This window comes from Pteropus medius, unplaced genomic scaffold (assembly GCF_902729225.1).
Source record: "Pteropus medius unplaced genomic scaffold, Ma_sr-lr_union100, whole genome shotgun sequence".
Classification (NCBI taxonomy): domain Eukaryota; kingdom Metazoa; phylum Chordata; class Mammalia; order Chiroptera; family Pteropodidae; genus Pteropus; species Pteropus medius.
This window is the reverse complement of record NW_024346667.1, coordinates 17384977-17397709: the sequence shown is the minus strand read 5'-3', so window position 1 is coordinate 17397709 and position 12733 is coordinate 17384977. Positions and strand designations below refer to the sequence as shown.

General features: G+C 37.7%; 1 protein-coding gene across 2 annotated transcripts in view; it reads left to right on the top strand.

The window, feature by feature from the left end:
* Window positions 1–12733, top strand: part of PALLD (palladin, cytoskeletal associated protein) — a 316986-nt gene that overhangs the window by 141761 nt on the left and 162492 nt on the right. For both annotated transcript variants that reach the window (XM_039876334.1, XM_039876333.1), the window contains exons 8-9: window positions 1085–1208; window positions 3322–3664. In XM_039876334.1, coding sequence (XP_039732268.1) covers window positions 1085–1208; window positions 3322–3664 — 467 coding nt within the window. The remainder of the gene's footprint in view (window positions 1–1084; window positions 1209–3321; window positions 3665–12733) is intronic.

Genomic DNA, 12733 nt, shown 5'->3' with positions numbered 1-12733 from the left:
CTAGTATTTACTGGCTACAAAGCATTTACTATGTGCCAGGCAGTATCATAAGCACCATGTATATTTTATCATAAGAACAAGTGGTTGTTAGGAGTGTGGAGTCTGGAGTCTGACTTGGTTCGTATTCTGATTTTACCCCTTATTAGCTATGTGATGTTGAGCAAATCAATTAGGCCTATTGTGCTTCAGTTTCCTATCTATAAAATCAGCTAATAATAATAAACATGACTCATAATGTCGACATGAGAATTATAGCTAAATTAATCCATGTTCAGTGCTAGTAACAGTACCTTATGCCTAATAAGGCACAATAGCTGTTAGCTATTGCCATGGTCGTCATCATCCCTCACAATAACTCTACAATGGTTAATTTTATGATCATGACTAATATAAACTGTATAAGATAGGTTCTGTTATCACCTCCATTTTACAGATTAGAACATTGGAGTTAGGGGAGGTCGACCAAAGTCAAAAAGGCAAGACGTGGCAGGACCCGTATGCAAGCCCTGACAGCCATTTCCAGAGTCTGGGCTTTCCATGCTATATAACTCTGCCATTCGGTTTAACAGTAGCTTCCAGAATAATTGTCTGCAGGTAAAACAATTGCATGTTATGTTCTTCTTTCCCATTGTCAGCAATTCACAGAAGTTTGATTTCCCCCAGTAATTGCTTTTCAGTCGAAGCAAAGAGGCAGGTACTCTAGTAGAACTTCCACATAGAAACAACTAGGCAGGAGCAGCTGGCATCTCCTGAGCATCTTCCACATGCCAAGTGCAGACATCATGTTTGCAAACATCATGTTTCATCTTCACAGATATCCTATTAGGTATATATTATCCCACTTTATAGATGAGGAAACCAAAGCAAATCTTGTTCAAAATCACAAAGAATGGGTCTGACTCCAAAGCTTTTGCCGCTATGCTAAACTGCTAAGTTAAATGAATAGAGATTCTATTGTGAACACTTTCAGAAAGCAGTTCTTTTATCATCATTACCTAATTTGCTTGTTTAGAAAGGCAGAGAGTCTGACTTCTTCAGTGACTTCATGATTTCACTCTGATGAGGAATACTGTTCTCTTCCCTTCCAGAGGAGATCTGTACCCTAGTTATCGCTGAGACTTTCCCTGAAGATGCAGGGGTCTTTACGTGCTCAGCAAGAAACGATTATGGATCAGTAACCAGCACTGCCCAGCTGGTTGTCACCTCAGGTATGTGAGGAGAAAAATATGATGAGGTTCTGTCCCCCAGCACTTAGTTTGGTTCTACAAAGAACTACCCTGGGCTGGGGGAGGGGATGCTCAGCCACTAGGAATGCTTGCTGCCACTCCAGGAGTTAGGAACAGTCAATTTTTCATCTGGAAACAAAAGGCTTTGGGGGAGGCCCGGGGGGGGGAGAGTGGAGATGAAAAACAAAAAACAAAGATCATGATAATATAGAAATGGAACTCACGTGGGGCAGTTTTTTTAAATCATGCGGTCTCGGTCTTGGAAACAGTGGCGCTGGTTTCCTGACATCCTCGTGCCAACCCAGAACCATGGTCACATCAGAAGGCCAATGGGCGGTGCTGTCACTATTTTCAGCAGTGCCAACACAGGAGACCTGGAAATACTTGTACAGATAAATCGGTGTTTAAGCCACAATTGAAACTTCTGAAAAACAAATAAAAGATAAACCTAATGTAATTCTGAGAAGCTGTAAAGATCTTAGAAATCAGATCTCACTGATAGTGAAATATAACTCTGATAAGAAAAACTAAAGTAATATGCTATATGATTAAAACCAATATTGAAAAATATCTGGCTATTTTTTAAACTCAAAAATTATCACTAGTAAAGGTAACATAAAACAGCCTTTTTTCTTTATTTTTAACTTTAGGTAGCTATTTTCTGCTATTACTAATTGGCATTATCTTAGTTTATTTTTATTGCCTTATCTCTCTTCATTTTACAGCAATTAAAAATATCTCTTTGACCAAGCCTGGCACAAAGTGCACAGACTAGGGAATCAGTATGTGGGTTGTTGGCTGGATGAGATAGACTTGGAGAGAACAATGGAATTGCGCTTTGATTTCTTTGGATGAGTAGGGACTTGGTGCTAGGTGGCAGCAGAGGCACAACCAAGACTGGGTTAGGGACTTTAGAGTGGGAATTATTACTGTTTCTTCATCTTAATTAAAAGACATGTAAGGATTACTTGAATGGGGAGACAGTCTATGTGAATGAGTACTTTAAATGTGAAAAGTCAGAGTTGGGCCTGGTTAGTACTTGGATGGGAGACCACCTAAGAAGACCAGGTGCTGTAGGCATAAAAAAATAAAAATAAGGGATTGTAAGCTGACAAGGTCCTTGCAATCCATGAGGTCAACCAAGGGTTGCTTCACTTAAAAAAATTAAAACATAAAAAAAATAAATGTGAAAAGGAACCTCCTGTGTCATGACTGGAGCTCCAGAGCTGGGAGGAGCATAGTATTTTTGTTCTGAGTTGCCTTGGAGGTTGTCCCATCAAATGGCCATGGCAGTAGAGCACTGCTCCAACAGCATGGCCAAAACTTGGGACTCTCAAAGTCTCTGTGGCAAAAATTGGCATGCGATATTTCCCATGTTTATCTGGGGTAAATCTGTAGGCTAAACGTAGACATCAAATGTTTTTAGTTTATCTTAACAAACATTTTTAAGTACATTCCAAGAGCTCTGCTGCGCTCTGGCAAGGTGAGGAATCCAAGACAAGATCTTATCTCAAGATGCTTTCAGTTTATTGAGAGTAACAAGTGAAAAATTTCTTTTGTGCTGAGTTACAGCTGTGGCCGTCATCTGAATTGGGAAAAAAAAATGATCTTAAGACATTTCCCTTAGACTAAAAGGTTTACTTAACTTTAAATAAAATGCATATTCATTGCTTACCACATAAAACCTTTAGAGTTTGAGTTAATGTAAATAAAGCTCAGATAGGCAGTTCAATTGGATCTGTGGGCTGAAATGTGAGAGGACAAAGCGTTATAAGTTGATACTGTTTGTGTTGTTTTTTTTTTTTAACTAAGTTCTGTTTTTACCTCTTGTTTGAAATTTTTCATGAATTAGTAGCTGGTTTCTTTCTTTTATGGGCCCATTCAGGAAATGAAACAGGTAGCAGTCACTCAAAACAAGCTTAGAAGAACCAAGCCCTCCAGCTGGCTTTGCTTCTGCATCAGATGAGAGCAGCAGAGCTACCTCTTCTGTGACAACTTAAAAGGGGCCAGGGGAATTCTCAGATGATCTATGACATTGTGAAAATAACTGTTGACTTAGTAGCGTCTTATTATTTCTTCTTCTCCCCTTCTTTAGCCAACACTGAAAACTGTAACTATGATTCCATGGGAGAATCCAACAGTGATCACTGCCAGCACTTCCCACCTCCCCCTCCAATCTTGGAGACAAGTCCCTTTGAGTTGGCTTCAAAGAAACCAGCTGAGATCCAGCAGGTGAACAGCCCAGAGTTAGGACTTGGCATGGCAGCCCTTCAAATGCAATTCAATTCTGCTGAGAAGGAAACTAACGGAGTCCATCCCAACCATGGAATAAACGGACTGATCAACGGCAAAGCTAACGGCAATAAATCTCTTCCAACATCAGCTGTCCTGCTTTCACCCACGAAGGAGCCACCACCTCTGCTTGCCAAACCAAAACTGTGAGTATTTCTGCATGGTTTTATAATATTTTCCGTACCCCTGTTAAATCGCCTCTCTGGTCAATGAAAACTTTTTGCATGGACTCAGCTATGTGGCACATTGCCCCTTCTACAGGCAAATTGTCCATAGCTAATGTGACTTTATTACCAAGTGGGGTCATTCAAAAATATAAAAGTTACCAAAAATAAAACCAGTAAATGAGAAGCTTGGTTAAATCTGCCCTTTGCTTAGAGCTATAAGTGGATTCAGCTGTGAAAATATCTGTGCTTTGTGTGGCCTTCCAATGTATAGCAAGGATGTAGCCACTCCCTAGAGGTGATGGGGAAGGGGACCCACTTTGAGCAATCTATCAAAAGTATTTCCAAATGTTTTAAATTTAAGAATCAGTAAGGAAATCTGATATAGATAAGACTAAAAGCTGAGGATGGAAATTCATTGTACAGAACCTGGGGAGGGGAATGAAACCAGAGATAACCATGCTCGTCAGGAAGAAGAGCGCCCTTCACAACATGACCTCCTTGGCTTGGGAATTCCATGGAACTGCATATTTCCGTGCATACCAGCTTCATAGTTGATTTCTATTATTTTCTTAGGTTGATAAAACTTGCCTGAGCTGTTTCCATTGGCACCACACAGCAGAGAGTTGTTATGAATGGAGACATGACAGTGTCAGAGAGAGGCAGAAATCAATGAACTCAAAAGGTTCTATCATACCATAACAGACCTTGAATTACTGCCCTGATAGAGGTCAGTGGAAATGTCAGTCACATAAAATGTATACGTACTGTACTGGGTCACGTTTCCTTGAAAACGAATATGTCGAAATCTAGGAAAGCCCCTTAGATTTTCCCATGATGTCTGATGTTTTCAGTTTGTGGCAGGAAAGATGACTTTAGGATAGGAGTTATTATTTGTTTATCTGGTACTGAACAGTCTACTCTCTCCTCTCTGTCATCAGCTCATTTGTTAAAACTGTTAGAATGTATAAGATATTCATTAGACTATTTTATGTATTCGTACATCACTTTATTGTTTACTAAGTGATTTCATGAACATCATTTGACTCATCCAATAAATCAGCCCAATGAGCACCTCAAGTTAACAAACGGGCAGACAATTTTCTAAAAATGTACTGGACAGTCTTGTGTTGCAGTTTCAAAAACCTGTCTGTTACTGCCCTGCACTTAATTCTGTATGCTGTCCAGGCTCATTTTTCAGGCTACTTGATTTGTATACAGGAATATGAAAGATGCCATGTGAACATTTAATACCCATATTTCTTAGGTATTATTGAGACAATGAACAGGTAAAATGAGATCAAAAGTTGCAGCTTTAAAAGAGATTTACACTCTTGTAACTCCAGCCCATAAAATCAATTGCCACTGCTGACCCCTTTTATCTGCATATTGTGAATATGTGTTTTCTGTGCTTTTAATGAAACAAGGGACCCTCTCTCCTGGGAGAGAAAGAGCAAATGCATTTAATGCCTAGGACTTGACTGTGCTCCTGATTAAGTGATGTGTATCCACCATAATGGCTGTCATAAATCAGAATAAATCACAGGAGAGCAAACACGAGGAACTGCTAACAGGCATGTCAGCCCTTCTTATCTCGGAAGTTTCAACAGCTCTTTGGCTTTTAGCTCTACTTTATGGTGATGTTAGTGTGTATGATGGTGGGGCCATGTCTGCAAATGGCAGACAAAACAGTTTCGTGGTTTTTAAGAGGGTGAGTAGCTTAAGCACAAGTTTGAGGAGTGATGTCATGATTTGTTTATTAGTTAGATTTTCAATTTAAAATAAGATACAGGAAAAATGGACCCGAGTGTTTAAGATCCTTATAAAAGTGTTACTCTTCCCTTCATAAAGAAATTTAGAGAAAGGCAGAGCATGTAATCACAAAACCTGGTAGCTGAGAAATAACATTTACTTGTATCAGGTTCTATTATGGTTTTCTTTTTTCAAATCTTTAAGTATTTAAGTATATCCTTAGAGCATCACTTAATGATGTTCATATTGTATAATTACTGCCATTTACTAGATAGAAAATCATATGCAATGACACTTTAAAGTATATATTAATTTTTTAATTTTCTTATAAATTATAGTACTTTATTAGATTTTATTTTAATTAGAAAGTAAATGCATGCTTGATATGACAATTTAAATAGTACAGAAGTAATTAAAGAAAAAGTTAATTCTGCTTCCCTCTTCCAAAGCACCTTCTTGAGATAACCGACATTATTGGTTTGGTCTGAGGTCTTCCACTCCTTTATCTATTATCAGTCTTTTCTGAAAGGTGTGCTCATTATTATTAAATTTATATATTCTGATGAAGGAATGTTGTTGCATGAAATCTGCAAATAATTTAGAATTGCATCTAATTATCTATGATTAATGAATGACTACAGGTGACTGACAAGTAAAATTCTTTCACACGTCTTTATTTCTTTTCATACATTGTAGAAAAAATGAGTTTTGTCTCAATGTTGAAAGTGAAAAACTATGGACCACTCTAATATTTTCTCATCACCTGTGATTTCATTCTTCATAAAAGGAGAGGTTTATATTTTGGGGCTTTATGGCATTTCATTCATCTCAATTATTTGTAATTAAACAAATAGGAAAAAATTAGGAGGGGGCAAGTATTAGGATTTAAAATATTTACTCTCAATAAATTATCTTGAAAAGGGTCTTTGATTTATCAGATTCCTGGGGAGGAAAAAAAAAGATCATTTTCAGGAAGAAATCTCTGCATTTTTTCTCTCAGGCAGCTCCAATACTGATTATGGGAAGAAAAAAAACAAAGACTAAAATGAAAAGATAGAAATGTCATGACTTCTTTTCTTTAACAAGGTCCAGCCCCGATCCTCTATTAGCTAACAGAAATCCTCACCAACAGCCTTGCAGACCTCCCGCTGCATCTGTCCCACCTGTCTGGAGGGCGAGGTCCAGGCTCAGTGTCATGGAGGCATCCACTCAGTGTCTTTGTCTCAGACAGTGTCCCTCAAGTATAAGATAGAAACAGGCTATTCGATTAGTGCCAGATGCCATGCACACCGGATTTGCGGAATGCCTTAACACTTTCTGTGGGACCCAAGTGCACTTAGACACTACACAGGGAAACATTCGTAAATGAGAGTTATGTATGTGACCCGGGGTCTGACACTTAGAATCTTCTATCGCAGTACAAAGAAAGCAACGTTGTGCCTGTGTCATATTTCTTATCACTGAAAAAGAGTAAGGAAAGGATAGACATAAACCTAACGTATGATATATTTGTTATGTTATTTTTCTTATCTGAAGTGCACTAAATAAGTCCGATTGCCTCCCACTCTGCAAATGATGCCTGAAGGTTCGAAAATATATATAGGGCTTAGTGCGTTAATAGGAAACAAAATCACTGCTTCTCTTAATTCCTGCCCAAACACAGTCCTTCAAAGGCATGATTTGCATGGAATCCCCAGGAATCAACCCTGGAGGGAAACTTAGGCCCAATTTAGTAGGTGATTTGCACAGCATATGGAAAAACACCATCATGTTTCTCCACTGAGCTTATCTCTTAAATTAGAACAGACAAGATATAAATAACAATATTCCGTATTCAAACCTCATTTCCTTTTTTAAAAAATATTCTTCCCCTGTTTCGTGGGAGGGATTTAGAATATAAACCATGGAAGAAGCAAAGTGAGAATTCAAAAGAAGTAACTGAAGCATTAAGCAATAAGCGAGTCCTTGCACTCCAAAACAGGTCGACAGATAAAGTTATGCATATTTGTCACTCTAGTGCCAGTAATATACACGTTACCATAAAAGTCTATGCCCTTTGACTGGGAGAATGATAATGAAATGTTCTAAAAATTTTTACATACTTAATCAGCAGCTAAACTAGATATGAATTCAACTCTCTTTGCTCATATTCTTACTACTTTCTCTTTCTCCAGCCTCTAAAGAAAAAAGCAGAATCATTAATACCTATCTGTAAAGCCTAAAATGATTTCAGGCTGAATTAGCCTTCTTGAAATAATTGCATTTTACTACCTTTGCTTCTGTGTCTCTGCCTCCTTTCTCTCACTCCTACCCTTAGACACTCATTCATTCCTGTAATTCTTATCTCAAGAGAGGGGAATGTCCTGTAAACTCGCTCATACTTAGATAGTAGGGATTCTGTGTGTCACCTCAGTCCAGTTCTGGACTGACAAAGTGAAGCTACATTTTCATAATAGTAAACAACAATAAGCACTGTGCAAAATCACAGAAATGTTCTTACACTGCACATGTGGGAGTGAGAGGCGATGTGTTTGAGGGATGAAAAAGAAAGAAATAGCATCCTGTATCATTCTCTTTATCAGTGACTTAACTGTGCCAGGCTTGCTGTATTTGGAAGTTCTTTATGGTTTCCTCCACACTCCTGGACACAAATTTAAGCACAAATTGTTCCCTTGCCTGGAATGTTCTGCTCCCTGGAATGTTCTGCTACTAATGGCTGCCTCCTCCTTGCTTTCACTTCCCAGCTTAATGTCACCAGCTTCCCTGACCATACAATCTAAAGCAGCCACCCAGACATTCTCCAATAAATCATCCTCTTTAATTACCACATAGCATGTAATTATTTCTCATAGTTTCTTATTTATTTGCTTGTTGGTCATGTATTGTTTTTCCCCACAATTACAAGCTTTTTTGACCTTGACTTTTTTTTACTGTTCTTTCACTGGGACCTAGGTCAGGGCCTGACAAATAGTAAATGCTCAAAAACGGTTTTGAATGAATGAAGCAAGAGCAGAGGGAAAGAGCAAGATGGCTCACGTTAGAGCAGCCCCGTTAGTTCTGTTAAACTTTATACCTCAATAAACTATAGGGCTCCTGTCTTCAAACCCCACCAATCCTAGAGTTTTCTTACTTTACAGTACTTTAAAAACTGACATTTATCTTATAAACGAAATAAATGTGAAAGAATTAAATAAGAATCCCATGGGATAGAATTACAGTAGAAAACTTTGTCCAACTAAGTTACTTAATTTTGGAACTCTTTCAACCTTTCCTCATTTCTCCTGTGTTCTCATTTGATTAACATCTTACTTTAGAACACTATGGAGAAATGAGACATTTGGAAGGTCCAGGAGGACATTTTCACCCTCCAGTACATACTTGCAATGTCAGTTGGCCACAGTACAATCAAACTGCTCTTTCAAGGTGAGTGTACTTGACATGTTAACACCGCCATCAGATGCCAGACATTTGATGAAGGGCTGAGAGCTTCTGTGCTACTCCCTTCCTGTCTTGTTTATGTTGGACTGCTGCTTGAACTCCACTGTGTGCCTTGGTCAGCGTAACTTAGAAAGTTGAACATTTTCCCATTCTTTAAACTCTACTAGTTAAGGCTCAAGATCTCATTGTATTACCATTTGACGTTAGAATACAGATGGTTTCCTGGGTTCTTTTCTGCTATAGACCTTACCTGGTAGATTTAAACACATATATACACACACACATGCAAGCAAAAAGATGATAAGCAAAACAATTTGGGTTAAAATAAGTAACAGAGTTCAAAGACATGTAGTAATCATCAAAGGGTTGTGAAGAGGTCTTTAAATGTACATAAAGGTATTTTAAATTCTAATACACACTTTTCATTCCCTCACTATGAATTGAGCATCTGCAAAATAGTGGGTAATGCTGGGTGCTGAGGACACAAAGATGAAAAAGAAAAAGCATTATCTTTGAATAATTTATAATCCAGTGATCGCTAAGATCATATTGCAAGAACATACACACACAGTTCTACACATCTTTTAACATTACCCAAATGTTGTCAAAGAAATACCAATTCCTAAATTAGATTCAATGCAATTCAACTGCTTTCTCTTCTCAATTTAATGTTTGGAACATAAGCCTTTCTGCTTTTGATTCAGAAAACTTAGGCACCAGCTTTCATTTCTGCTTAAATGATCTTTGTTATATGCTGAGTCTAGTCAAATAACAAAGCAATTTAGTAGCAGTGAAAGTACAAACTTTGAAACCAGAGGGGGCTTCAAAATAATATTAGAGGAGGAAAATAGGGCAGAAAGTAGCTTTTTATATTTGTTAATAGAAAATCAATCTCTCTCTCTCTCTCTTCACACACACACACACACACACACACACACACACACACACACACACGAGAATGATAAGGAATGTAGACTCAATCATACTCCTAATTCTGAAGTACCTAGCTATGCGGATATGTTCTCTTCATAAATACAATATGATGATGACTTTGCATTAACAGTGTTGGTGTTGGATCACTTCAAAAACAACCCCTCCCTGAAATGGAAAGTCCAATCAAGGAACTTCCTGAAGTATGAAACTTTTAACTAAGGAATAACATTTCAATGTATTTTTCCTCATGATTTTTTCATGTAAATATTGGCTCTGACACAGTGTCACATTCTTAGATATTAGGGTAATAGTGCTTTGCTTTGCTAGTCTCTTGGTGAATAGAATGTTTTAATTATGTTTCCAGAAGAATGTTGAGTTATTATTTTTATAGTTAGTAGCCTTATTTGGTGTCTAAAATACATTTGGAAATACTTGCAGATACCCTATGTGCATTCAGGGTGGTACTTAACCATCCATAAGTGGTACCATACGTACATCTCAAATATTTGGTGCTTTCCACGAAAGTGTACATGATGATTCAGTATTTCGTCAACATTTCCATTTCACTTTGCATAAGTATGTTTAAGAGCCCCTTTGGTGATTACAAAGTAAGTTAAAAAAAAGTCACTGCCAGGTAGGGACCTTTTATTTTTAAGGTGGGGGAGGGACTCAGCTCAGAGATAAAATGGAGCCACATTTGAACAATATGCTCAAGAGATAATGCTATGAATATGATGTCAAAATATTAACAGTATAGCGTTAAGCAAAAAATACTAGAAACAAAATGATATATGCAGCCTAATGCTAAGTTTATGAAAAAAATTAATAAAACACTAACCAACTAAAGTGATTTTTATATATTAGAAGAAAATACACCCAGATGTTACCTGTTGGTCTTCGTAGAATTTTGAGACGATTATATTTTCTCGTTAAATAGTCTGATTTTTCAACTTTTCAATGATAATATTTATTACTATTATAATTACAAAGTATTTTAAAAGAAATAAGTACTTTTTACCCTGTCTCTCCCATCCTCTGTCCTCCATTCAACCTCAGCTCATTTCGTTCTTCATCATAGATGCTCCTTGATAAAAATAACAGTAACCAAGCTCAGTTTTGAGCACAGTTGGAAGAAGAATGTCCAGGCACTGAATGCTCTCACCTGCCCTCTTGGAGCTCCTCTCTTCTCCTGGAAGCCATGACTTCAGGATTCCATCTGGGTTTTTAGAACCCAAGCTAGAAAGCCCTATCCAGAAAACGCCCTATTCTCTAGAATGACTTTGTTCCCTCACAAATACTCTCATTCCTTCAATTGCACATCTCAGTGATATGGATAAGGTACTTTTTCATTTTAAAGCCAAAAAATAAGCCAAATATTTTAAAGACCAATATTTAATGTATAATCTATGCAAAGCCTTCCACAGAAAGTAGGATGACGACTTTCCTTCAAATAGTGGCAAAGGAGAAAAGATAAGGTGAAGAAAAATTGAAGTTCTAATTCAAGTAACAATATTATCAGTAAATTACATGATGAAGGCATGTGCCTTAAGATGAGGGACAGTTGTGGTAACTGCGAGATTAAGAGGAGTAAAAGAGGCTGGAGAGAACTATGAGAAATGATAAGGAATACCAAGAAAGAAATTGTGTTTTTCCCAGCAATAATGAGAACCCATTTAAAATTAGAGTGAAAACTCACGTTAGATTCATGGTTTCATGACTTTATTTCAGCCATAATCAACACCATGAAAAGAAAAACAAAGGACACATACAGTTGGTGGTACTGGCAGGATGAGGATACTATAATATTTAATTTATTGATCCTTGGGAATTATTTTTGAAATCAGCATCCATGCAGTGTATAGAAAAGGAAGCAGATTAAGCCAGATCAGGACTTATGGGGAGAAGAGATAGGGCTCAAGAAAATGGAGGGTCAAGAAAAAATATGTTACACCAACAGTGCGAATGACTCAGAGGGAGTGTGAGATATGAAAAGGGAATAGTCGTTGTGATCTAAGTGAGGACGTTGAAAGTTCAAGATCTAAAGAAATAACTTCCAAGCGATAAAGGAATTTAAGAGATATCTGTTTGAATGGATAGTTTAAATGGAAGTTAAGTTCACGGGAGTAGAGGAAGTGGTCAAGGAAGTATGAATTCGAGATGTTAGAGGGAACAGTAACATGGCTGATGGCCAAGGCTGATGGCAGGAAACTAAATGCTAGGTACTCAAGTCATTGAGAAAAATTAGGAAATACCAAGGCTGTTGGTGACAAGCAGGGAAGAGAGAGTGATTATAGGTGGAGCACAGACTTCCAGAAAGAAGCAGATGTTGAATGATGATGCAGAACTGTTCTAAGAGTAGCCTTCTCCTCTCCTGGAGAAGATCATGATGGTTAGTCACCTCATCAAGGAAAGTCAGCTTCAGTTAAGGACAAAAGCATCTCCAATGAAAGAGTTTGAGGAAGTGGGAATATTAGTTAGAAATAGTCAAGGAATCTCACGAACAAAGAAACAGATCTAGAAAAGGGACAGCTGGTGAAGAAAGAACAAGAAGGGAGCTGTAGGGGAGAGGTTTATACCTTAGGAGATAGATAGGTGAGAAAACAGTATCATTCTGGGGTCACTTGCTGTTATTTCATGAAGTACCAGTGAGATTAGTCATCGTCGGAAGCTGATAGAGCCATTTCCAGTATAACTCATATGACTATTTTAGCCCCCTATTTATTTCAGTTATAGTTCAGCACCATGGTCCACGGTGTAGTTACTAACCTCTTCTATCAAAGTATGACCTTGAGTTGGATTTTTATTAAACAGGCCTATTTCCTGCGTTTGTAGATTTTAAAACAATTCATCTCAGCTGTTGAGTCTCTAATCCGTACATATTGTCTCTCACTTCATGTCTACGACTTTTACTACTGGAGAATTTATTTC